General features: G+C 54.5%; 1 protein-coding gene across 4 annotated transcripts in view; it reads right to left on the bottom strand.

The window, feature by feature from the left end:
* Positions 1-1,858: 1,858 nt before the first annotated feature.
* The window catches only part of CLIP2 (CAP-Gly domain containing linker protein 2), a 75,149-nt gene continuing 50,968 nt past the window's right edge, over positions 1,859-26,039 (bottom strand). For 2 of the 4 annotated variants that reach the window (XM_067705930.1, XM_067705931.1), the window contains exons 9-17: positions 20,732-20,836; positions 18,137-19,072; positions 15,820-15,877; positions 12,922-13,005; positions 11,797-11,953; positions 10,100-10,259; positions 8,202-8,393; positions 7,852-7,914; positions 1,859-3,920 (exon numbers count right to left, since the gene is read on the bottom strand). In XM_067705930.1, coding sequence (XP_067562031.1) covers positions 3,909-3,920; positions 7,852-7,914; positions 8,202-8,393; positions 10,100-10,259; positions 11,797-11,953; positions 12,922-13,005; positions 15,820-15,877; positions 18,137-19,072; positions 20,732-20,836 — 1,767 coding nt within the window. In that variant the 3' untranslated portion in view covers positions 1,859-3,908. The remainder of the gene's footprint in view (positions 3,921-7,851; positions 7,915-8,201; positions 8,394-10,099; positions 10,260-11,796; positions 11,954-12,921; positions 13,006-15,819; positions 15,878-18,136; positions 19,073-20,731; positions 20,837-26,039) is intronic. The other 2 variants (XM_067705932.1, XM_067705933.1) reach the window with 2 other exon arrangements.

Raw genomic sequence — 26,039 nt, 5'->3', positions numbered from 1 at the left:
AGCGGAGAAATGGGCCTGGCCCACAGCCAGAGGGTGGCGGGCTGGGCTGGACCCCAAGGACGTCCAGTGCCTGAGCTCTTCCCAGGGTGTTGCTGTCAGAGATACCCCCCCAAGGGGTACAGCTCTGAAGGGCTCAAGGCCGCCCTCCAGGACTTTGACTTTGCACATACCTCCCTGAGTCCCCACCCCTGGGCTTCCCGCCCCCCAGGCTTTGAGGCCCTGTGAGCAGGACTCTGTGGCAGGCTGTCGTCACCACTTCACCCCTGGCGGACGGCCCCCTCACTCTCCTTCAGGTGTCCTCCTTTCATCCCGCACCTGCTGGATGCCAAGCCCCGGACAGATAAGGACTCAGGAAGCTCCTTCCATGAGATTCAAGCCCTCCTTCTCCATCTGGCCTCAGGTCGCATGCACCCTCAGTCCCTGTAAGGGCCAGAGACACCAGGCCCCTCGCCCTCCCCTTGACAGTCCCTGCCTGCCCACACTTCCTTCCTCCCCGCCCCCGCCCCCAGCAACCTCTTCTTCACCGCAGCTAACACAGGGTTACGTCAACTGCTGGCCTGGGAGCCATGAGCGGGTGGGGGGGTCTCTCTCTTTTCCGACCACGAGCCCCCAGCGTGGAGTTCCCACCGAAGGTTAAACTGGTCCCGGAAACGCTTTACCTCGGGGAGGGTGACCCACTTAGCATCATCGCCAGGTGGGTGACTGGGCTTTACCTCGGGGAGGGTGACCCACTTAGCATCATCGCCAGGTGGGTGACTGGGCTAACACGGTGCCTTGGGTGAAATGGAAAAAAAAACCCCAATAAGTCACAGCGGTGCTTGGTCAGTCTCAGAGGAAAGGATCTTCGCAGAAGCTCTCTGACTTTCAGAATACTGGGCTGATGAGTTCTGGAAAGAGAGAGACCATTTATATCGGAGGCGGCAGAAACCTAAGAATTGGCTGCTGTTTCAATCTATCCGAGATCTGCCCCGGATGGACACTGTGTTGACTGCTCTCCATCGGTCCCCACCTCCAGACCCACTGTGCACCCCCCCTCCATCCTGGCTGTGCCCCAGGAGCTGACCTCTACGGCCTCCAATAGGCTCCCCTGCCTTGGCTTCTGCTTGTGTTCAGCCAATGGGAGGGGCTGGCAAGAGCGGTGGGGGGTGGGGGGTAGTAGAGACCCTCATAGGTTTCCTTTGCCCTGTCCACACCTGTGCACACAGCCCCTCCTTAAACTCTTATTCCCCCTCGCATGGCCCCACTGCTTCCTCCAGGACTCTGCTGATACAGTGCCTGAGAAGGAGCACAAATCTGGGTACGTTCAGCTGTTAACCTCGAGAGCCTTGTTCGGTCTCCATGGGGGCGGGGGGGAGGACCCTCAACTGCACAGCCTGCAAAATGACCATAAAGCTTGCAAAACTTTGACCATCTGATCCATAGACATCTTGCTGCAGGAGACAGGATTATCTCACTGAAGTCTTAAGTGTTCTCCCCAAACGCATCAAACTTGTGTTAGCTGATCCATCACTATTTTGTACATACTATTTTGTATTTTCAATTGTTCCTTGTGGGCCCACTTATACCTCCAACAGATTCAAATCCAACCCCCCAGACCTCTCTGGCAACCTTGCCTGGCCTCCGCTGCTGCCCCCCATCTCTGGTTCTCTGCCTGTTCTTGCTGAGCTCCCTCTCCTTGGACATGGCAGCCACACCAGGCCCTCTGAGGCTCTTGTCAGCCATTCACACCTGAGTAAGAATTAGCTGGCAGTCCACCAGGAACAGGATCGAGACACACTCCTGGCACCAGGGTGCCAGTGAGCTGAGAGAGGATGGGGGAGCCCAGGGAACCCACAGAGAGAAGCAGAAACTGCAGGGGTCCTGGACCTCAGTCACAAGCTTTATTGTCTCGAGCACGGACTCGCCACACTTCAACAATTCCACTTTGGGGAAGGGAAGGGTGCGGGAGGACCTGGGGAGGGGGCGTGGCTGAGCGCACACTGGGCAGGCGCAGATGCTCACAGGGAAAGCACTTGCCACCCGCCAGCCCGCCCCGGGGGCTCAGCCCCTCCCGGTGTGGGCTTTTGGCTGTTAGTAGACTAATCTCCAGTGGGCAGGGCGGCTGCCTGACTGCTGGAAAGAGTAGAATTTGACTCTGGGTTAAGCCACTACAGCATTGCTCCTAGACCGTTGTTAATAAAACCGCATGCAAGAGCTACCGAAAGCCAACGGGGAGAGGGGAGGGGGCCGATGGGACTAACTGGCCATCCCCAGGATGGGCTGCTTTGGGGCAGGGACGTGAACACCACCCACCTGTACCCAGGAGCACTCAGAGGCTACCTGGGCTGCTCCCAGGGCACCAACTGCATACCTGTCCTGGTGCAATTCAGGAACACCGTGATGGGCCATCAGATCCCCCCCTCTAGCCCCTAGTGGGAGAGGCCCCTGTGAGCACTCTCCCTGAGCTGCGGGAGGAGGGGCAGGCCCTCCACAGAGACGCTGCAGGGTACAAGGCAGTCACCCATGGGCCCTCCAGCTCTAAGAGTGGGGGCTTTGGGCAGACGCTGTCTTTTCCCACCACGCATGAGGCTGGAGTAACTTGGCAGGGCTTGAGAGGAAGCGGGGGAGGCAGGGAGATTTTTCTTGTCCCAATCATCCTTGGGCTCTTTTCTTGGCTACAGAAGACAGGGCTTAGAAAGCCCAAGGCAGATGCCTTGTACCACCGAAAGGGGGCTGTTGGGTCTTGTGTTCCTGTGCATGTGTGGCCACGCCCCCCTGAAGGCTCACCCACGTGCACCTGGCTGTGTATGTGCACGGTGAGGTCGCAGGAGCATTTGCAATGTGTGTGGTCACGGCCCTGCCAGGCCTGGGGCTTGGGCCTGGAACCCGAGGGTGAGCGTCCACATGGTCTGAGTGTGGCTGACTGCAAAAGTCCCACCTACATGGCACGTGTGCACGCATGACCCCTCTGAGTGTGTGTGTGACAAGGGTCAGTGGGTGTATATGTCGGGGTCTGCGTGGGTGAGTCTGCAGGTGGCAGGCCCGGTTTCGGAACATCAAGTCAACCCAGGGGACAGCATATTACTGACCAATCAAAACATACCCAGAGCCCTAGTCCTGGGCCCCCCTGGGGCCGCCCTGCCCCAGCTCCAAGCCAGGTCACTGGGGGTAGGGGGTGCAGGAAGGAGAGGGGCTTCCAGACTTTCCTAATACCGTGGCTCCCGGCCTTGGTGACCACCCTCCGGCCAGCAGCTCGGAGCCGTGTGTGCGTTGGGGTCAGGGTGGGAACGAAGGGCCTTGCCCCCCAAGCACTTTGAACCTGGGGCCTCACTGGGCAGACGGGCTGAAGGGAGCTTGTACCACTGCATGAAAGAGGCTCAGTATGCGGGGACAAGAAGCCCTGGGGACTGCCTTGGCCTGGAAGCAGCTGCAGAAAAGGGGGTCCCCCACTGGCTCCTAAGGAAGGAGAAGCTGGAGCCCTCCTCTGGCCCCTTCCCGGAACCACGGCTCTGGGGTCTGAGAGGGACCCAGGAGAACGGGAAGAAAGGGAGGGCAGGGATGTGCCCAGAGGGCCACGATGGTCCTCAGGGCAGCTCCTTCTGGGCAGGGGGCCTGGCCGGATCACCTCGGCCTCCCCAAACCAACTCCAGAAACTGCCGGGGTGTCCAGGGTGTCCAGGGCGTCCAGGCTCAAGGTCCCGGGGGCCAAGCCGGGGCTGTACCGCCTTCTGTGGAAGGTCGTGCTTGAGGAAGCCTCCTGGTCCGGCAGGGGGGTCGGGGTAGGGGATTGTCCGCGGTGGTGGGTACGTTATTGTTACACTGTTCTCTTCTCCAAAGCGACAGTCCTGGCCCCTGCCTGGAGGTGGCGCCGCTGGGGCAGGCTGGAGGGGCTCTGGTGTGGACCGGGCAGCTCCACAGTGTCCCTCAGGGTCAGTGCTTGTCCTGGAGAGAGAATGGGCTTGGTCAGCAAGTGTCTCAGTGGGCACAGGGACAAGCGGCAGAGGGGGTGGGGTGGGGCTGGGGGAGGAGACCCACCTGGGCCAGGTAAAGGGAATAGCATGTGCAAAGGCCCTGAGGCAGGAGCAGTCTCTTCGCTGTGTGTCTGGTGAGACAGGAGGCCGGGTGGGAGCAGTTTATGAGAATTGAGGGGAAGAGGCGAGAGCAGGTGGGTTTTACAGACAGCTCTGAGGGCCTGCACGGAGGCTGGATCCGAGGAAAGGAAAACTGGTGCTGAGACCCCAAGCCTCAGTTTTCTCGTCTGTAAACCAGGATGACCCCCGTGTGCCTTGCAGGACAAAGCCGCACAAGGTCTGGACATCAACTCCCAGGGTGCCTGGTACAGGCAGCTCCTCTGCAGACACAACCCCACCACGTCCCACTACAGCTCCGTGCCTCCACCCTGCTCTCAGGTCCTGCGCAGGGTCCCCTCCTCCCCGCGCCCATCTCTCTCTCTGCTTCTCACTCACAGGGCCAGGCCCTCGGCAGATGCTGTGGCCAAGGTTCTCCTGTCTCTACGTGAGCGCCTGCGGCTGTGGTCCCACTGGCCAAGCTGGAAGGACTAAGCCTTCCTTCCTGTGCTCCAGCCTCACTGGCCCAAAGGTCACGCAGCGAGCCAGGGACAGAGCCTAATCGGGCTAGCACCTGGGCCCCAGGTGGGCTCTCTAACACTGTGGGTGAATGCCAGTGGCTAACTGTGGGGTGGAGGCCACCAGGCACCCTCTTAAAACACAACACAGCAAAGACATTCCCAGCAAGGGAGTCAGGTCCATGAAGTTTTAGGAAACAAATTTTCCACCCACAATTTTATAAAACATAGACTTTACGAAGACTGCTTAAGGAAGAGAGAAAATATTCAGTAAAAAAACAAGAGGTGAAATAGAATATAGAGCACACTACCTACTCCATTAAAATAATTTAGGGAATTCCCTGGCGGTCCAGTTGTTAGGACTCCACGCTTCCTCTGCAGGGGGCCCAGGTTTGATCCCTGGTGGAGGAACTAAGATCCCACAAGCTGTGCGGCGTGTCCAAAAAAATAATAATAATACAATACAGTGTAGTAGTTTATATGTTACTTTGCAACCATCACAGTAAAGACCGGCTCAGGCAAGATTCATGAATGGATGACGAATCCAGGGGACATCTGGGTGAGGAACAGAGGATTCACAAGGTCTTCCAGGGTCTCCACCGAATGCTCGTTAGGAAATAACCAGCAACTACACAGCGGAGGAGTCAGACAACACCTTGACCAGGTGATCAAGATTCACTCAGGAATGAAGGGAGATGGACATCACACACCGCAGTCGTGATGCCCGGAGGAGAACGTGGCACTGACTGTGTATTCCAGCCTCAGTTGTAGAACCTGGCTCTGAGCAGCAGGAGCCATGGGACAAACCCCAAAGGAGGAATCTTCTATTAAAAAAGGAGGGAGGACGGTATTTCAAAAACGTCAATGTCGGGACTTCCCTGGTGGCGCAGTGGTTAAGATTCCGCCTGTCAATGCAGGGGACACGGGTTTGAGCCCTGGTCTGGGAAGATCCCACATGCTGCGGAGCAACTAAGCCTGTGCACCACAACTACTGACGCTGCGCTCTAGAGCCCGCGAGCCACAACTACTGAGCCTGTGCACCTAGAGCCCGTGCTCCGCAACAAGAGAAGCCACCGCAGTGAGAAGCCCGTGCACCGCAACAAAGAGTAGCCCCCGTTCACTGCAACTAGAGAAGGTTTGCGTGCAGCAACGAAGACCCAACGCAGCCAATAAATAAATAAATAAATAAATAAATATCAATGTCATAAAAATCAAAGTGAAGCTGAGGAAATGTTCTAGATTCAAGCAGACTAAACAAGTAAACAAGAGACATAACAAGTAAATGCAATGAGCTGACTCAACCTTAGACTGGATCCTGTACTGAGGGGGAAAGAACTTTGAAGGCACTCCCGGGTCAAGTGAAGAAATTGGGTATGGAGAGTGATTGGATATAAATCTCGTATCAGCATTACATTTGCTGAGATTTTTTTTTTTTTAATTTTTAAAAAATATTTATTTATTTGGTTGCGCAGGGTCTTAGTTGTGGCAGGCGGGCTCCTTAGTTGTAGCTCTCAGCTCCTTAGTTGTGGCACGTGGGCTCCTTTTAGTTGCGGCAGGTGGGCTCCTTAGTTGTGGCACATGGACTCCTTCGTTGTGGCAGGCAGGCTCCTTAGTTGCGGCTCACCAGCTCCTTAGTTGTGGCATGCAAACTCTTAGTTGTGGCAGGCATGTGGGATCTAGTTCCCTGGCCAGAGATCAAACCCAGGCCCCCTGCATTGGGAGCGTGGAGTCTTAACCACTGCGCCACCAGGGAAGTCGCTGAGATTGTGAATTGTACTGTGTTTATGTAAAATCATGCCCTTTTTCTCAGGAATACGGACTGAAGTATTAAGGACCATGACTCATGCAATTATACTCAAATGGTTCAGAAGAATACTCCATGCATATAACACACACATCTACACATAGAGAACAAAAGATAAAGCAAATGGGGCAAAAGATTAACAACATGTTATGTTGGGGAAAAGGAGAGCTGATGCTCTAGGTGCTAATTTTATTCTTGCCACTTTTTTGTCAGCTTGAAATTATTTCCAAATAAAAAGTTAATGTCTAAGTGTCAACCATACTTCAATAAAGTTTTTTTTAAAAGTTAATGTGCACACACATCTGCAGACACATACATATACATATAACAATTATTTGCAGGAGTTCTGTTCTACAGAATCACACAGATGCGGAATCAGCAAATACCGAACCATTGCTCCCAGTGGAAATACAAAGTTCCTGCAAACCTCTGGTCTGACATTTTCGTTGATTGATCAATATGTAACCATGTTTCATGTGTGCTTCTGTTTAAAGACACCTCACTGAATATATATTGTTGACTCATTAATAATGAACTCAAGGACAGCAGCGCCGTAACTCATGCCTGAATGAAGCTTCTCTAAAGTACTTTCTGGAAGGCACATTGCAGCCTTCTCGCACTTAGGAACACTAGACAGCTCTTCAGCAAGACACTTGGGGACCATTTTAAACGGCGGAAATCACCAAGAAAAAAAGCATGAAAATGTGAAAAACATGTCACTAAATAGACCGTGAAAAGGACACTTGTTTGCAGAATGAGCTAAACAAGAAGGCAGCACGGTGTTTTGTATGAGCTCAGCTGGGAACATGCATGTCCGGTGATTAAATTTTTTCTCCACTCTGCACAGGTGTCCACGAATGACCAGGAAAGTGCTATGAGTATTGATTTTAGGGTTACAAATAAATGTTACCAAGTAGGTAAGTCTGCACATACGGAATAGTGAGGATTGACTGTACACCCATACACATACACACGTGTACATGCTTAGCAAAGTTCAGGAAGGATATCACTTAAAAATGCTAACCTTGGTCATCTCTGGGTAGAAGGGCTACTGGTAAGTAATTTTTTTTTTGGCTTCGCTGCGTGTCTTGTGGGATCTCAGTTCCCCAAGCAGGGATTAAACCCAGGCCCATGGCAGTGAAAGCATGGAGTCCTAACCACTGGACTGCCAGGGAATTCCCAGTATTTTCTTCTTTATATATTTTTAATTTTTTTCCCCAAAAGTTGCCCAGTAGGCATGTATTACTTTATAATAAAAGGTTTTCTTTCTTTTTTTTTTTGAAAGAGAAACAAGGTTAAAAGAGCAGGATGGTAATTGAATCAAGTTTGACTACATTCTGTGAGCGACCCCATTGTAAAGCCGCTTGCACGATGTATCTGTGTATTTTTGGTGGCTTTTCAAAGTTTTTTTCCAGAGAGGTCGGCCTGCACAGGAGGGCCGTGGGAGTGGCAGAGTAGCTCCCCGGGGCCAGGGTGCCCCTTACCTCTTGTTTGTGGGCCTTGTCTTGCTGATGGATGCCATTTGCAGAACCGGAATTGCCGGTGGCCTGTAAGAGTCGAGGGCAAGATGCTGAGCAAGGTTCACCAGGCAGCATTTCCTGGCTTGTCCACTAGATGGCGAGGTTTTCCCAACAGGACCATCTCAGGATCCAAACTCTGAGCAGAACCCATCAGAATAGGGGTCCCAGGACACACCCCAGGAAACACAGGCTCTCAGGGCATCTCCACGCTTAGTCTGAGCTCCTCGGGATAAAGCCATGTACCCCTTGGGCTGGGACTCCCGAGGCGCAGGGCGGAGTCTCTCCCCTCAGGACCTGGCTGAGACCCAGCTCACCTGGGACTTTTCGGGGCAGCCCCTCATCGCCTCCATGAGCCTCTCCACCTGCTGAGCCTGGTCCAGCGCGTCCCGCAGGGCATCCTCTGTGCTCATCAGCTGGTGCTGCAGCCGCAGGAGCTCCGGTGACGAGCACGAGGACGGCTCAATGAGGGAGTAGCGCCTCTGATCCGACAGGGACTTCTCTTTGTCCTGGAAGCAGTAGGAGAGAGGAAGAGCGTGTGCATGCGTGTACGTGTTGCAGGAGGGTGGTCTCTCCTTTAGGCCGGAAACTCATGTGTCCCGCCTCATCTCTGGGTCAGGCCTGAGAATCACCAAGATGCCCCTCAGGCCTCCCTCCCTCACCTAAGGGTCCTCTCTGAAGCATCTTCCTTGGCCCCCGCCCTGAATTCCCAGGCTCTGTCAGATGCTCCACATTCTTCAGGTCCCCAAACCCAGGACCCCTCCTCCCCCTCTTTCCTTCTTGCACCCCCCCGCCTCCCTCCACACTGTTTATGTGGGTCCCTCCTCTTCACCTCTAGACCTACAGCCTCATCCCCGAACCTCTCCTCAGAACCCTCCCCTGCCCCAACAGGACATGGCTTCCCCTCCCTTCCAAGTGCTCTGCAGCTGACCCCGCCCACCGTGGTACCTGGAGATGCACCTGCCTTGTGGGCAGACCAGCCTCCTCACTCCCACACGAAGCTTCCCTGCACTGCCCTCCCTGGGCCGGTGCTTCCAAGGTCCTTCTGCTCTGCTCTGACCCTCTACCCAAACCTCCCCCTCCACCCAAATCTTCCTCGTTCCGGAGGTTTTCTAACCACGAAGCCCGTGTGTAGTTCTCCCAGGGGGGCAGCTCCGTGGCACTGAGGACAGTGCAGGGGGACATGGGAGAGGCTCTCCTAGGGTAAGGGGCAGCCAGTCACGTGTAAATTTGACCAGCTTGTGGCCCACGGAGACAGTCAGCGTGGCTCTGCCCCCTCCACGCGGCCCTGGGAAAGCCTTGGAATCAGAGCTCCCAAATCCACACCAGCCTCGGGGCCTTGGCTTCTGAGTTACGCCCAGGCTCACAGCACCACGAGGACCACGTGTAACCAACCCCCGGCTGGTCAGACCTGCCAGGACTGAAAGGCCACAGGGCGGCTGGGCCCGGTGGTCCCCACACACACAGTTGGGTGCAGCCAGATTGATACCCTTCTCCCTTAACCCTGTAGGCCCAGGGCTGCTTCCATGGCTGCAGGACCCTCTTCTCCTTCCATCTCCTCCAGGGTGGCTGAGCCTGTGTGGCTGGGTGGGAGGGCAGCGAGGGGCTTTGGAGCAGCTTCCCCTGACAGCAATCCTGTCCTCCCAGACCCTATCTTGTCAACGTTCTGGAGTTGACCAGGCCCAGGAACCGGCCACAGGCTCGTCCTGAAGGTTGACCACAGGGGGATGGAGTGGGATGGTTCCGTCCTGTGCTACCAGCATCCCTCGCCTACCGCACCCCCACCTCTGGAGACTCTGCTCAGTCAGGCCCCTGTTCCCCTCTCCTTCCTGAGGTGGATACATGAATTGCCACTGTTGGACCCTGAACAAGGAGCTGGTTTCTGGTTGATTACTTCTCTGGATGGTGAGCTCACCACCTGCCGGTAGCCCATCCCACCTCTGGACTGGTGAGATTCTTAGGAAGTCTTCCTCTGCACTGCATCACCCAGACGGACACACAGCCAACCACAATATCTACAAAAGGGGCCGCCCACGGCCCTTCACCAGGTACCTCGCTGACCCTGCCTGTGGTTCTAGGGGATTTTGAACGCTCCCTGTGACTTGGCTATCCCTGGGGTGGCTCCAGGAGGTCACCAGTCTCCATGGCTGACAGCAGATAGCCCCAGCCCCTCCCTGGTGTCTGCCATCCCGAGGCCGCCCCCTTCCCCACGTACCAGCCCGGTCAGCTGTTCCCGCAGGCCCCGGATGTCATCCTTGAGTTTCTGCTCCTTGATCCGCCACTCGGCCTTGTGGACCTCGCGGCTCAGGTCCCTCTCAGGCCCTGGGGAGTGGCGATTGGCCTCCAGAAGCAACACACGCAGTTCGTTCAGGCTCCTGGAGGGGGCGGGGGGCGCACAGAACACCTGCACTCAGATGGGCCCCTCCCCTCCCGTGCTCCGCAATTTGCCAAGTGCCTGGAGACTGGCCACCCTGAAGGGGGACGCTGGCTACTAAGACAGCACCTGTGCCAGGAGGGGCCAGAGAGGAAATACAAGGCCCGAAACCATCCAACCACAACCCGAGAGGGGCCAGGATTCGGGGATGGTACGGTCAAGAGGACTTAGCCTTTCTTCGGATGATTTTGAAGTTTTTTTTAAAAAAGAGAATATTTGGAAGTTTGGGATTAGCAGATGCAAACTATTATATAGAGAATAGATAAACAACAAGGTCCTACTGTAGAGCACAGGGAACTATATTCAATATCCTGTGATAAACCATAATGGAAAAGAATATGAAAAAGAATGTATATGCATGTATAACTGAATCACTTTGCTGTACAGCAGAAACTAACACAACATTGTAAATCAACTATACTTCCATAAAATAAATTTTAAAAAGAGAATATAGTATTTGTTTAATTAAAAACTAAATAATAGAGAAGTAGAAATATAATGTACATATGAAACTTATATAATGTTATAAATCAATGTTATCTCAAATTAAAAAATAATAATAAAGTTAAATTAAAAAAAATTTATCCAAGAGAGCTAGCTCACGTGGCAAGACATTTTAAATGCCTGATGTCAAATAAGTTTTATTTCCTATGTCAACTTAATCAACTGGCAGTAGCTACCTGGAGTACTGTGGTGAGAATGATTCTGGGCTTTGCAGAAAAAGAGTGCAGTGATCAAGTAGCAATGTTTTCCATGGGCACAGCACGGGAGAAAAGGACACACACCTTCTAAGCTCTTTCCCTTGCTTGCATCTACTATAGAGGAGGGGAAAACTCCCTCTCTAGGTGGCCATGGGTAGTTGAGAACAAAATGGAAGTCTGCTGGCACTGACCCTTTCCCTTTCCTCCTTCTTCCTGCTAGGAATGATGGCTCCTGATGGCTGGAGCTTCAGCAGCCACCTTGCAACCACGAGGGAGAGTCTAGCAGAACCCAAGAGAACAAAGGTGTTGGCACTGATATCTTGAGCCACTGAACCAAATGCCGGCTACAGCTACCTCCAGATTTCTTGTTATGTGAGGAAAATAAATCTCTACTTGTTTAATCTGCTGATCTCCCACTCCCATCCTAAGTACCACAGAAGCATGGAGGAGCTCACAGTGGCCTACATCAACCAAGAAGAGCTTCAAGGAAGAGGTGGTGGGAATCCTCAATAATTTTTAAGAGTTTCAAGGTGTCCCTGGGCCCAGGATGCTTGGGAACCACTAAGCTTCCCTATAAGCTCTGCTTGGAGAACTGTGTTAAGAAGGATTCTGATGCTTCATCGGAGCTTAGCAGTGCACAGTATGGTGATCATCGGTGATGCCAGCCATCTGTCCACCGGGTCTATCCCTGCCCCGCCTCGGGAGAAGACTGGCTAATATTAACTGGGTGGAGTGAGGGTCAGGCAGGTCTGAACACACAGCCCACGGCTGACTCACCGCTCCTTCCTGAGCAGCTCCTGGCTGATGAGAACCAGCTGGCCCGAGGCATCATGGGTCTTCCGGGACACGGCCTCCAGCTCCACCTCCAAGCGCCGCTTCTCCTTCTGGAGGGCGTCCACCTTCTTCTCTCCCGACTTGCACTTGCTCTCCAGTGCTAAGGGCCAGCCGGCAGGGTAAGGAGGGAGAGCGCTGGGATCACCGTGGGAATCTATCCCACCTGGGGGCCAAGGCCCGGGCAGGGAGCAGGTTTCCCAGGGGTCACAGGGACACACTTCACTGAGTGGGCCTCTCTCGTCCTGTAGGGCCAGGCAGCGAGGGGCCGAGAAGAGCTACTACGAAAAGCAGACCAAAGCTCCCACACAGTAGCTGGGCCCTCTGGTGTCAGGAAAGCAGTCCACCCTTCCCGAGACAGGGCCTGGGTACGTACACTGTTGCCTGGACAAGGAAAAGCTAAAACTTCACCTTGGCCCCGGAGGAATCTGAGGTCAACTGACCTTTGTCGGGACCAATTATGCCACGTGAACGTGATGGGAACTGGATAGGAGTGGGGGTGGGAACCATTTCCCAGGATGGGGGCCGTCTCATGGACACCACCAATGGCATTCTGGCGGACAAGAAGCAGGGCCAGTTTGTCACCAGGTCACAAATTCCAGACCCCCCCCCCCCCGTCTCTCCCTAGTCTCCCCTCTGGCCTCATTCTCCCTGTGCCTTGCTTTCTGCTGTGGCCGAAGACCTTCTGCCTGATTCTGAAATCCTGGTATTTCTTCTAGGGGCTGGTGCACAAATACTGTATCAAAAGGTAGAGAGACTGAAACCCAAGGGTCTTCAAGCCCAGAAAGTGATAACTAGTGATGCAATTTCAGAACACAGAGAACACAGACCTGGCTCTGAGGAGAGAAGCTGGCTGGGGCCCCCAATTATATTATGGACCGAGTGTGGGCTACTGCTCCCCATTCACTGCTGTCCAGGTGGAAGCCCAGTGCATGGGAACTGGGCCAGGCCGCCTTCTCCTCAAGGCAGAGTGGGGGAGGGCACCCTGACGCAGTACCACCCACCCCCTGCTGGACTGGCACACGGCCCAAAGAAAGCTCCCCGCATCTGCCTTGAAGGAGGGAGACTTACCACTTACTTGGGCCCTGAGCGTCTCGGTCTGGGATGTTAAGGCTGTCACCTCTTTGTCCCTCTTGTTCAGCTTGTCCTGCAGGCCTGGGGTGAAGGGAGAGATGAGGGGCCATCAATACTCCAAGGCCAACACTGCGGTCCAGTGGGTGAGGGGGTGCCCCTTCCATCAAAACCCTAAAATGGGGCCACACTTGGCCTCAAGAGTCCAAGTTCTTCCTCATTCCAGTGGTCCCTCTGGGTAACCCACCCTGAAGAAGAGGCACCAATACTGTGTGGTCTTGGGCAACTTAACTCTCAAGGGTCTCAGCTTCCTCAAGTGAAGAATGGGGATAGTAATGGTGCCCAGGTCACTTGGCCATGTGCGTTCAATACTGGACAGCCTCAGAACAGTCATGAAAAAGATTCACGGAAAGTGCTAGAAAGGTATTAACTTTCTGTAAGTCAATTTATAAATTTGACATGATACCAATAAAAACACCATCAAGATTGTAATTTTTGTGGAACTAGATAAACTGATTCTAAAATCGCTTGGAAAAAATAAGCAAGGCTAGCCAAGAGAGTCTGGCAAAAAACTTCTTCAGAGAGTTAAACACACAATTACTATATGACTTAACAATTCTGCTCCTAAGTATATACCCCAAAGAGCTGAAAACAGGTACTCAACAAGTACCTGCGCATGCAGCACTATTCACAATAGCCAAAAGGTGGAAGCAACCCAAATGCCCAGCGACAGGTGAATGGATAAGCAAAATGTGGTGATGCGTACGATGCCAACATGACTCAGCTATAAACAGGAATGAAACACTGACATGTGCTATAGCACAGATGAATCTTGAATATATTATGCCTAGTGAAATAAACCAGACATAAAAGGCCACATATTGTATGGTTCTATCTATATGAAACATCAAGAATGGGCAAATCCACAGAGAAAGAAAGCAGATTAGCAGTTGTCAGCAACTGCAGCGAGGAGAAAATAGACAGTGACTGATAATGTACATGCGGCTTCCTTTTGGAGTGATGAAAATGTTTGGGAACTAGATAGAGGAGGTGGTTGCACAACATTGTGAATGTATTAACGCCCCTGAATTGTTTGCTTCAAAATGGTTAATTTTATTTTACGTTAATTTTGTCTCGATTAAAAAAAAAAAAAAAGAATGGCTGAGAGAATTTTGGAAAAGCAGAACAGGAAGACTAGCCCTGCCAGTAACTGAAATATAAACAAAGCTTCAAAACACTGTAGAAATGGCACATGAAGAGACAGACAAGTCATTGGAAAGGAATCGAAAGTATAGAAATAGAGCCAATTACCCGATGGAATTTAAAGATGGTAAATATGGTTAATTCAAATCAGTGGAGGCAGGAGATGAGGTTTTCAAAAATGGTACTAGCATAAGTGGGTACTCTTGGGAAAAAAAATAAAATGGATCCTTACCTCACACCTTATAGAAGAGAGAATTCTAGATGGATCAGAGATTTAAACATAGAAAATGGAACTTAAAAGGTACTAGAGGAAACCACGGAATACATTTTAAAAATAATAAACCCAGGATCCCAAAAAGAAAAGACCTATGTTTAAAAATCTGCACGGCAACCACCACCCAAAGAAGAGTCAAAAGACAAACCACAAACGGGGCGAAAATGTTTGCAAAGTCATATATAAGTAGTTTCTAAAAATCAACAAAAAGATCAATAACCCAACAGGGAAAAAAATGGGCAAAGGATGTAAGGAGAAATGGCAATAGAGTGTCACTCACAGTAAGGGAAAGGCAAGTTGAAGCTACAGCGGGTAACATCTTTTACAGCTGAGATAGGCAAAGATCACAGAGTTTGATGAAATATTTTGTTGGTGAAGCTCGTGGGGAAACATACTTTCAACCAGAGCCGGTGGGAGTTAAAATGGGTTGAGCGCTTCCCTGGTGGCACAGTGGTTGACAGTCCGCCTGCCGATGCAGGGGACACGGGTTCGTGCCCTGGTCCAGGAAGATCCCACATGCCGCGGAGCGGCTGGGCCCGTAAGCCATGGCCGCTGAGCCTGCGTGTCCGGAGCCTGTGCTCCGCAACGGGAGAGGCCACAACAGTGAGAGGCCCGCATACCGCAAAAAAAAAAAAAAAAATGAGTTGAGCCTTGGGAATTCCCTGGCAGTCCAGTGGTTAGGACTCTGCGCTTTCACTGCTGATGGCCCGGGTTGAGCCTGATGGAGGGCAAGGTAATTTCCTGCAGCAGGGTTTGTAACGGACAAAAACTGGAAACAACCCGTGATCCATCAGCGAAGTACACGATGGTAGCTCCACACGATGGAATATTCTACACCACACAAAGGAATGTGGAGACAGGGAGCAGTCTCCAAGATACAATATTAAATGGGCAAAAAGAAGTAAGGGGCCCGAAGGAGTTCCCTCGTGGGCTAGTGGTTAGGACTCCACACTTTCACTGCCGTGGCCCGGGTTCAATCCCTGGTCAGGGAAGTGAGATCCCGCAAACCGCACGGCGTGGCCAAAAAAAAGAGTAAGGGGCCCGAATAGTGTGGGAAGTGTGGCACCATCTGTGTCTGTGCTTGTATGTGCATAAAACATCTCTGGAAGAGAGACATGAGTTGGCCAACGTTGTGCCTTTACGGAGGGAACTAGGTAGGGGATAGAGGATGCTTCACCATATGCCCTGTGAACAATCTGAAGTTTATACCTATTTTAAAAATAACGAAACCAAACATACAATCAGGTTCTCAATAAACTGAGCCTCCGCCCTCCTCCCCTCGTGGGTGAGTGGCTGGTGCATGCAGTAGTGCTCTCACCAATCGGCAGATGATGCAAAGCAAAGCGGGACCCAGCTCAGAGGCGGGACCGCCCAGCCTTTCCCCATAGCCCCGCATCTCATCCGGCCCAGCGGCCACTCACCCTCCACAGTCTCCTTCATCCTCATCTTCTCCCCTGAAATGTCGTTGGACTCAATCATCTGAAAGGAGAGCCTGGTAAGGGGGACACTCGCCTCCCCCTCTCGGCCCTCAGCCCCAGCCAGCCCACCTCTCCCCAATTCAAGGAGACTTTCAGGGGCTCGAAGAAGCAGGGGGCACAGACGTCCTTGGGCTAGCTTCCCTGACAAGAGGACCCCCTCTGCTCCCAGGGCCCCGGAAGGCTGTTTACGTAGCTTCCACGTGATCACCTCCTAATCTTTCCTTCGTGCAAACGCCTATTATATTAAACAGATGTCTGCTTCCCTGGGATGCCTACAGAGATTGGTCCTGGGACTCTGTCTCCACCATCATCCAGAGGCAAGACTCCCGGCCTTGGTTCCCATCCATAAAGCAAGAATGGACCGCCATGGGGCAGCGTGTGCAGGGCACGCACCGGGGTCGGCTCCCGGAGGGACTTCAAGAAATGCTACTTCTTTTCTAACACATCTTTAAAAAAAAATAAATCCGGAAGCCAAAGAAGAAAAGATCAACCAAGGGAAAAAAAAAAATCTGCGTGGCAAACATCAGCACGCTCCTTGCTGCCTTTCGGTGGAAGTTTCTGGACTCCTGCCCAAGCTGGCTGTCCCCCGAGCCTGCAGTTTGCGATTCGACACTGCAAACCCGGGCAGCACAGAGCTGAGCAGGCAGTCACCTCCATCCACCTGCCCCTCATACTTCTGCTCATACATCCCAAGCCCTGCTTTAATCTCAGTTTGTTGCGATTAACTAAGCTTCCTAGATCTTTATTTACACACACTGCAGGGAAAATGAGGCACACACTAAAATTTTTCCAAATTCCTATACTTACTACACGAGACCCAAAAACTGAGTTGTCCCTGGACTTGAACCTTTGAATCTGGGAGGCATGTGGGTCCAGACCAAGTCCCCACGTGTGTGGAAATCAAGAGATGGGCATTCCTGAGATCACCACCCACTCCTTGGCTTGAGGTCTGTGACTGAGGGGCAGCAGGCCGTCCTGTGGAACCACAGCAGCCCCAAACCTCCCCTGCTAAGGAGTCCAGGTCCTGGGGTCCCAGGCCTGACCCTCCTTGCCTGAGCAGCCAATCAGGTCATGCGTACACAGCTAACCTGAGGATCTTCCTTTTCTCTCTGCCCAGCATCCTGGGAGAGCACTTGCTGGTCCCTCCCTGGGAGAAGGGGGCAGAAAGGCCGGTGCAGTGGGACCTCAAGGTGTGACACGGGCAGAGCTCCTTTTACAAAAAAGGCACCTCCTGTACGTGGAACTCCTGAATACTTGTGGCTCAATTGTTAAATGCTGGTTTAAGTGTACAAAGGGAACCAGAAGCTCAGGAACCCCCAAGGCTAATAAAAAGGCAACGATCTTGCTGCTAGCTGTCCTATCAGGTAAGATTTGACTTTGTCATCCCGGGCACCCTCTGCTGGCCCTTAGGCAGTGGGGCTGGACACAAGCTCTGCCACTGATGGACAAGAAAACCTGGGAAAGGTACTCTGCCTCGGAATCTCAGTTTGCTCATCTGTGAAACGAAGCCTATATGGACCTTGAAGGAGTCCAGGTGAGACAGGGCATCATAGGGCCTGCACCCGGTGTGCTGCCCAGAGCCACTCATAAGGCCCTTCCTGCCCCTGCTGGAGCACACGCCCAGGCTACCCGGGGTCTTGGCCTCCCCAGCATGCTCAGCTGGGACTTCTAGATTTGGAGCAAAGCTGATTCCAATGGCAGCAGCCTCTCCAGGGTCCCGCTCCAGGGACCAGCCCACTCTTGGGAAAGCGGCTGCTGAACTGTTTGCTCAGTCTCATCAGGACCAGCAGGTAGGGGGCCGCCCTCGGGTCCCCCAGGTCGGTGCTCGCCTCGGAGATGGGCAGGGTTTGCCCTCCACATGTCTGCCAGCCCAGTGCCAGAGCATCTGGTACTGGTGCCTTGGGGAGGCCCAGGAGCCTGCACAGGAGGACGTGTCTGGGGACTGGGAAGAAGGCTGTTCCCTGTGCCTAGATACACATCTCTCCAGGCCTGGCCTGTGGGGACCCAGCCAGGTCAGCTCAGACCGCCTTGGGGCCCCACAGTCACCCGGGCCTGCTGCCCTTCTAATGGAAGGACCTCCTCCTCTGAGCCAGGTGCCCTCCGACCTCGCACGGCGTGCTCCTGGGGGCAACGAGGACGCTTCCCTGGACTGGAAATAAACGGTCAGTAGACGCCTAGACCCTCCCCAGCCAGGCCCTCGAGCCCGGACCGCTGCCGTCCGTGGTCCCCGCACAGCCAGGCAGGAGGGGTGGCCGCCTACGTTGGTGTGCTGGGTCGAACACAGGGACTCGACAGCCTGGAGTCTGTTTTCAGTGACCAGAAGCTTCTCCCGCAGCCTGTCGGCCTCCTGCTTGCTCTGGGCCTCCGAGCGCTGCAGCAGCTCATAGTCTAGCATCTTCTTCTCGGCCAGGGAGATCTGCTCCTTGAGGAACGCAATGGCCTGCGCCTGGCCCCGGTACTCCACGTCCAGCTTCTCCAGCTCGCGCCCCCGCAGCTCGGCGTCGCGGCACCGGTCCTGGGCCTCCTGCAGCTCCAGCCGGTGCTGGCTGGCCTGCACCTCCAGCTGGGCCCGCCAGTGCTGTTGCAGCCCGGCCAGCTCCTCCTGGGCCTCTTGCAGCTTCTGCCGCAGGCCCTCTTTCTCCTTCACGTGCATGGCCGTCTCAATGTCGTGCTTGGCCCGCAAGTTGCCCAGCTCCAGCTGGTGCTCCATCTTGATGCCCTCCATCACGGCCTTCAGCTCCCCAATCTCCTTCTGCTGGGCACCCGGGCTCGAGTTCAGGGTGGCCTTGAGGTCCTCCAGGGACTTCTGGTGGTCCAAGGCCAGCGAGTCCAGCTTGGACTTCCAGTTGTCCATGAGCCCCATGTTCTCGCTGGTGGCCTGCTGGACCTTGGCCTTGAGGTCCACCACCTCCTGCGCATACTTCTCGTTGGCCGCCCGCAGCTTCTCCACCTCCGCCTGGTAGGCCCTCAGCGCCTTCTCGTACTTGTCCCTCAACAGGCCACTCTCCCTCTGGTGCTCCTGGCTGGCGGACAGCAGCCGCTCCCGCAGCCGCAGGGTCTCGGCGGCCTCGGGGTGGTCGGCGGGTGGCGGGCCGGAGTGTAGCAGGCACTGCTGCAGCTCCTGGATCTCCCCGCGCCGCAGGCTCAGCTCCTCCTCCAGCTGCAGCACCCGTGACTTCTCGGCCACCGTGGTCAGCTACCGGGAGAGAGGGAGACCGGGGTCAGCGGGCCGGCTGGAGGGCACGGGGGAAGGCCGTGAGAAGGGAAGGATGCCCCACTCCACCTGAGCGCCACCCTGCCCACCGCAGCTCCCAGGGAGGCTTCCCCAGCTTGTGTCCCAGTGACTCGGGGACTCCCTGGTCCCCGCTGCTCTAGGCGGTTTGGGAAAAATCGGTGGCGAAAGGAAGCCATCTATTTGAGGTTATGGCTTTCTTCAAGTTCATGTTATTTTTAAAGGGCAGACACAACAGAAGGAATTCCGTACTATCCTGCTCTAGAAAAGTTCCAGCCGGAACGAGCTGATTCACAGAGAGGCCTTTTGGAGGGGGTGGCCAAAGAAGGGTCCGGTTTAATGTTTAACGCAGAAGAAAAAAAAAAAAAAGAATGCTCCCAGACCCTCCTTCTGATGGAAAACTCTGAGATCAGAGGCTCCGCCCGCCAGAAACCTACTTCGACCGTGTCAGTGATCACAGGTTTGGGTGCAATGTATTTGAAAGTTTTAAATCTTTTACAAGCTTAAGAAATTTGTTTCTGAAGGTGACCTTTACTTCAATAAACCTGCTTTTGTTTTTCTAATCAGGTTGAACCCTAGAGGAAGATGCCTTGGTGTGGAGGACTCCAGCCTGTCAACCGTGACTGGGTCCGTTTCTTCAAGCAGACTCCGTGTCCATGCATGTGTACTGCACACGCAGTCACCTGGCAAAGGCCAGTGTGTGGACAGGGACCCGTGTGTGTCTCCAGATGCTCACGGGCACACACGTGCTCACTCGTGTACTGAGGCCGACCTGCGGAAGCCAACGGTCGCCCACCCCACACCCACAGCCTGTGTTCGGTGGTTTTCCCCAAGCTCTGCTCTGCGGCTGCTTAACTCCACGGCCGGGGGAACTGCAGCTGGGCTGCCCGCTGGGCTGACCAGCTGTTTGGATGTGTGCCTGCCTGGGGGCCCAGCCCCCGGGGCACGCATGATGGGCGTGGAGGGGCTCGCAGGGTCTGGAGACTGGACTCAGACCCATGCCCTGGGAATCAGGGGGGACTTCACTCCCACGCAGAGCTCTCCCTGGCCCAGGAACCACTCCCACCCTGGGGCTGACACCGAGTCTCATGCCCTGGGAACACCCCACTCCCTCGAAGGCCCACCACTGCCCCAGGTCCTTCAGGTTGGCCCCTCACGGCATTCTATTTAAGACCCTCCAGGCTAAAGAATCCACAGTTAAAGGACCCACAGTCTCCCAACCTCTGCCTTCCCCAGCCTGGGGAGAAGGGAGGCATGGATAGGTTGGCCACAGAAGGGGCAGAATGTTCCCAAAAGCCCCCGATTTCTGAAGATGACAAAGCACGGTCATGGCAATGCAGTGGTGGGGGGGCGGGGGGAGGCTCGCACAGAACGCTCCCAGCCAGTGGGTCCACGAGCTGGGGAGCAAAGTCTCAGAGAACCAAGACCCCCTCCTCTCAACAAGCACCACATGGCCACGGAGCATAGAAGCACGTTCCTAAACCTCCCTAGAAGGGGCGCAAAAGGAAAGAAAAAAAAAAAAAGTGAGGAGAGCGGCCAGAGAGAGAGAAAATAATAAAAACAGGGCAGCTGAAGGGGCGTCAGCAGGCGAAGGCGCTGGTGGCAGGAGGTGGCGGCGGTTACCCTGTTGTCGGCTAATTCTCGGAGCAGCCGCTCGGCCTGAGCCTTCTCCAGTAGCAGGTGTTTCTCCAGCTCGCCAATGCGCGCGTGCTCCAGCTGCGTCTGGGTCTGGTCCACCCGGGGCGGGTGGCGAGGTGGGGACAGGAGAGAGGGGCACAGGGACAGGAAGCCGGAGGAAGAGAGAAAAAGAGAGAGAGAGGCAGGTCATCTTCTGTGCACAAGGCAGGGGAGCAGGTGAAGGAAAGAGAGGAGGTCTGGGGAGGCGGGGCGGGGTGGGCCTGCTGCCCGCCCCTCACTGTGTCCCCGCTGGGTGTGTTTAAGGGCAGAGCACAGACTGCAGTAACCCTGCCCAAGCCGGCCCCTGGAAGGGGCAACAACGGGCACCTGGATCCCTTCTGTCACCCCCAGGTGGCCCTTCCCCTTGCAGCTCCGGGGCAGGAGCCAAAGCCTACTCCCCCCGCCCCATCGGGAAGCCTAGGGCTGTTTCTCATTTTAGGCACAGACTCCTGCACACAGGAAGCCCCCGTAAATGACCCCAGGATTCCTGGCCCCCAGGCCTGTCTTAAAGGTCAAAGAACCGACTGAACGGGAGGTTTTCAAATATACCCATACGGTCAGGATTCTCCCGGCCAGGCCTCCTTAGCGGAGGCTGGACTAGGCCTCCCACCGCCCTGCCCCAAACCCGGCCCCAGCACTGCCCACTCCCCAGGCCCTGCCGAGGACGCCCGGCCTCCCGAAAGCACAAGAGCACTTTTGTCCCTGCCTCACAACACCCGCTTCACACACTGACAAAGCCCGACATTCTCCGGGCATCCAGGCTGGCATTTGCATTTCCCCTAAGAGATCTGCGAGGGCAGCAGAAGGCTGAAGGCCCAGGGCATCCAGAGGGGTCTGGACACCAAGCTCTCCATAGGGAGAAGCCAGGGTGCTCTGTCTGCATCCTCCCACGCATCCCATCATCACCAAGGAGAGACGAGGTGAGAGCAAATCTGAGCGGCAGTTCAGGAGAGGCAGGGCTTAGCACCGTAGCCTGTTGTGTGAAAACCAAGAATACGCCCGACACGGGCAAGGGTAATGGTGACGGTGCAGACTCACAGTACCGTCCCAGAAATACTCGTGCAGTTCACCAAGAGCTACAGAGACCTTTATGTCCTCTGGCCCGTGATCGTATTCCTGTGAATTCTCCTAAAGGAACAAATGCCTCTTCTCGCTCTCCCCCCCAAGAGGGCAGCATGCCCCAGTGCTAAAATACAGCCCTGCTCAGTCTCTTCCAGAAAATTACAGGCTGAAGATGGTGCCTCAACCCCAGCCTTGCAGGGGCCGTGTCACCTTGCTCCTTCTCCTCTGATGACAGGCACAGCGACCCTGCCCGGGACCCGCACTTACACAGAGCCTGATCACAAACACCATACCTGTGGCCCCGAGGACAAGAAAAGCCTCCAGCTTCACAAGTTCATGGGCAACTTCATTTGGTAGCCCCTCCAAAAGGACCCTTCACTCTCACTTTCAGAACTCCCCGCCTCCTGGTCCATGGGGGCACAGGAGAACCCATAGGAGCTTGGGGCGGGGGGAGAGCCCCTGAAGCCTAGATTTTAGGTGAGATGGACGACCTGGGAGGATGTAATTTCTGTCTCACGTGCCAACTTTAGAACCCAAGCCCCGCCCCCTCGCACACACACACACGGGGTATCTCGGTTATCTCCCTATCTCACAGCGGCCACTCCAGGGGAACACCTCAGGCTCAGAATCATCCAGCAACTTGAGGCAGCAGGAGGCCTAAACCTCAGACTCCCAGGTTCTAGAGCCAGGGCCTCCCCACCCCCAAACCAGCCTGACTCCACAGAGCGGAGACACAGACTTCCAGCAGCAACACCGAGCAGTGACGGAAGCTCCTGAAATGGGGGACTCCCTGTGTCCCTGGCCCCGTCCAAATCCCAGAAGCTCGGTGAAGCCTGGCCTGAGCCCTTGACCTACAGCTTTCCCCCTTCTCCTTGCACGCACGGTGTCTACCCCACTCCAAAGCACGAAGTTACTGCCTTGGGACACCCCTCGGATAACAGAAAGCTGCTATTATTAATTGGGGAGGAGTCTCCCCAACTGCACCAGTGGCTCCTGAAGGCCAGAGGCACGTCGCCCCTCTTAATCTCCCTCCAGGCCTTGAGCTGCACAGCCAGTTCTCAACAAATAGCTGATTCTGAGTTCTGACTCTTCCCCTTACAATGGGCGTTCCCATGCCAAGGAAAAAAAAACACCGAGGCGCTATTTAATTCACAGAACAGTAACACAAATCCCCTGGATGATAAAACAACAGCAAAACCCCAGTATCTTCAAGTCTAAGGTAGCTGCCTGACGTCCCCACCAGGGGGGCAGCAGGGAGTGGCACACGTTTTCATGAGGCAACACGAGGCCACACCCATTCAAGAACCACAAAACATGTCCCCGGCCTGTTTTCCAGAAGCATCTCACCATGCTGTGCCCTGCTCTGGCATCAGGGACAGGAAGGAGCGCAAGACAGACAGGGACCCCCCAAGGGGCTTACATCTGGGGAGGGATGCAAACAATACGTGACCAGTGAGGACCATTTCAGACTGTGACTTGGCCTAGGAACAGAGCAAGGAGGATGACGCAAAATCAAGGAGGCAGAGAAGGGCCCTCTGAGAAATACAATTCAAGGGGAGACCTGCAGGAAAAACAGGAACCGGCTGACCAGGGCAGGGGTGGAGGAGAAACGAGGAACCAGCGCGTGCAGCAGCTCAGACAGAGCATGGGGTGTTCTAGCTCAGACAGGAGCCCCACATACCTGGAGCAGGGCTGGATCCCCAGGGTCGTCCCTGGGCTACAGAGCCCGGCTTTTATCTAGAGTTGCGCCACCAGATGTGTGAGCAGGGAAGGGGCAGGATCTGATTTATGTTTTCAAGAGATTTGGTCATAGGCTGTCTGCAGTTTGCTTCAGAATAACCTGAGACAGGGCTGCGGATGGCGGTGAAACAAGAGTGGCCAGGAGCTGATCATTGTTGAAGCTGGGCGATGGGTAAATGGAAGTGCATCACACCATCCTCTCTACTTATGTTAAAATTTTTTCCCACGTTAAAAAATTTTAAAGATTCTTTTTGAAGGCTATCTGGCTTCAGTGTGGAACAAGAGAGGAAACACAGGGGCCAAACAGAGGGGTAACTTGTCCCAGGTCACCCACTGTGACCTGGTCCAGGAAGGTGGCGGCGGGGATGAAGACAATTTTGGAGGCAAGGTCAAGTGGGTTTCTGATGGAAGGATGAGGGAAGGAGAAGGTTCAAGATGAATTTTAGCTGCGGGGCCTGAGCAACCGTGTGGACTGTGGGGCCAATTACTGAGATGGGAAGGATAAGGGGGGTGCGGGGTGAAGGGGAGGCAGGAACAAACGGAGAGATCTGTCTGGGGCACGTTACACGTGGGGGGTGCTGTCCTGGGCTGAAGAGCATCTCCCCAAATTTCATGTCCACCTGGAACCTCAGAATGTGACCTCGTTTTGAATAGGGTCTTTGCACATGGAAGTAGTTACGATGACGTCATACTGGGTTAAGGTGGGTCTGATGACTAGTGTCCTTATGAGAAGGTCACGGGAAGAGACACAGGAACACACAGGGAGGAAGGCCACGTGACGACAGAGGCAGTGATGCGGCGACAAGCCGAGGAACCCCAGTGGCTGCCAGCCATCCTACCAGAGCTGGGAGAGAGGCATGGGACTGGCCGTGTCCACACCTTGATTTCAGACTTGTGGCCTCCAGCACCGTGAGAGCATAAATGTGTGCTGTCTGAAGCCACTGAACTGTGGTAGTTTCTTCCTGAAGCCCCGGGAACTACTACAAGTAGCTGCCACTTGCTCTTCCTGGTGGGGATGTCCAGTGGCTATACTGGCGCGGAGCTCAGGGGAGGACCAAGGGAATCGTGGGCTTATAAAGGGCATTAATGCCACAGACTGGACGCTCTCAGGGAGAGTGTAGACTGAGACTGAGCCCCTGGACAGGCCAACATTCAAGGTCAGGAAGGAGGTGAGAGGTTGGAATGGGGCACCTTGCGTAGCTGGGGGAGTGAGGACAGGAGAAGGACAAGCAGAGAACTGGGGTGACATAGCTGGAGGGGGACCAGAAGCTCAAGGATGTATTCTGGGTTTTATTTTTGACTTTTAAGACAGGTGAGGATGAGAGGAACTTTTGCCTTCTGGTTACCATGAATATAGTCAAAATAAAAACAGCAGCAACGGGGCTCCACTGCCCTTGGACTGAATTAGCTGTCTGTCACTGTCTGTCCCACCCCCACGCCTCTCCCAGCCAAGGCTGATTGGATCTGGGCTGGACACCTGATCCAAAGCCAGCCAGCCCATTGGCTAGCCTGGGGCCAATCAGATTCTCCCAAGAGGACAGCTAGGAGATAGTGGGTGCTGAAGGCTGGGCGGATCCAGGAGGATGGGTGTCGGGGAGAAGGGAGCAGATGTGCCAGGAGACTTGCAGACACGGTGACAGACAGACTGACCATGAGTCATGAGAAGAGGGAGGCCCCTCAGTGGGGGAGAATAGGCTCCGTTTCTGATGCTGTTCCTCCTTCTGGTTCCCTGAACTGCCGGCCATTGGGGCTGTGAGACTTCCCTGCAGCCTTTCAGTAACCCCCGGATGACTGGACTTAGCAGGAGGGGTCTCTGTTCTTTGCAACCACAGGTGCTTTTCCCAGAAGCCCCCCCCCCCGCCCAGCCTCTGCAGAAGGGCAGCCGCCCAGCAGGAGAGCCTGCTACACATCACCACATGACCTGCCCCCTTGGCTAAGACGGAAACTTACACTGGAACACCCTGATACCAGGCTGGGGTCCCTACACCAGGCTGTGCCCCAGTATCCATCCTTTAGGCTCAAGCAGCAAAACCTGCCTCAACAGGGGCAGCTGTCCGTGACCCTAGATCACACATGTCTCTCCCTGAGCCGTGGTCATCCAGGGACAGGACAGCCATGTGCACAATTCTGCTGGACGTTGGAAGTCATAGGGGTCTTAACACGGCTTTGTCACAAAATCAGAAACCGTAATTTCCCCTTGGAGCTCAGACATGATCTAGTGCAGTGATTCCCAAAGCATGGTCCCCAGACCAGCATCACCTGGCAACTTGTTAGAAATGCAGATTCTCAGGGCCCACCCAGACCTACCGAACGGCCACTCAGGTCAGGGCCCAGCATTTCGTGTCTGAACACACCCTCTAGGTGATGAATTCTCAAGTCTGAGAATCACTGACCTAGTTCAACCTCCTCATTTTACAGAGGAGCCAACAGAGGCCCAGGGAAAGGAAGAGGC

Source organism: Pseudorca crassidens, chromosome 15, assembly GCF_039906515.1.
Source record: "Pseudorca crassidens isolate mPseCra1 chromosome 15, mPseCra1.hap1, whole genome shotgun sequence".
NCBI lineage: Eukaryota > Metazoa > Chordata > Mammalia > Artiodactyla > Delphinidae > Pseudorca > Pseudorca crassidens.
Note: the sequence above shows the minus strand (reverse complement) of the source record. Positions and strands in the feature narration are given on the sequence as shown.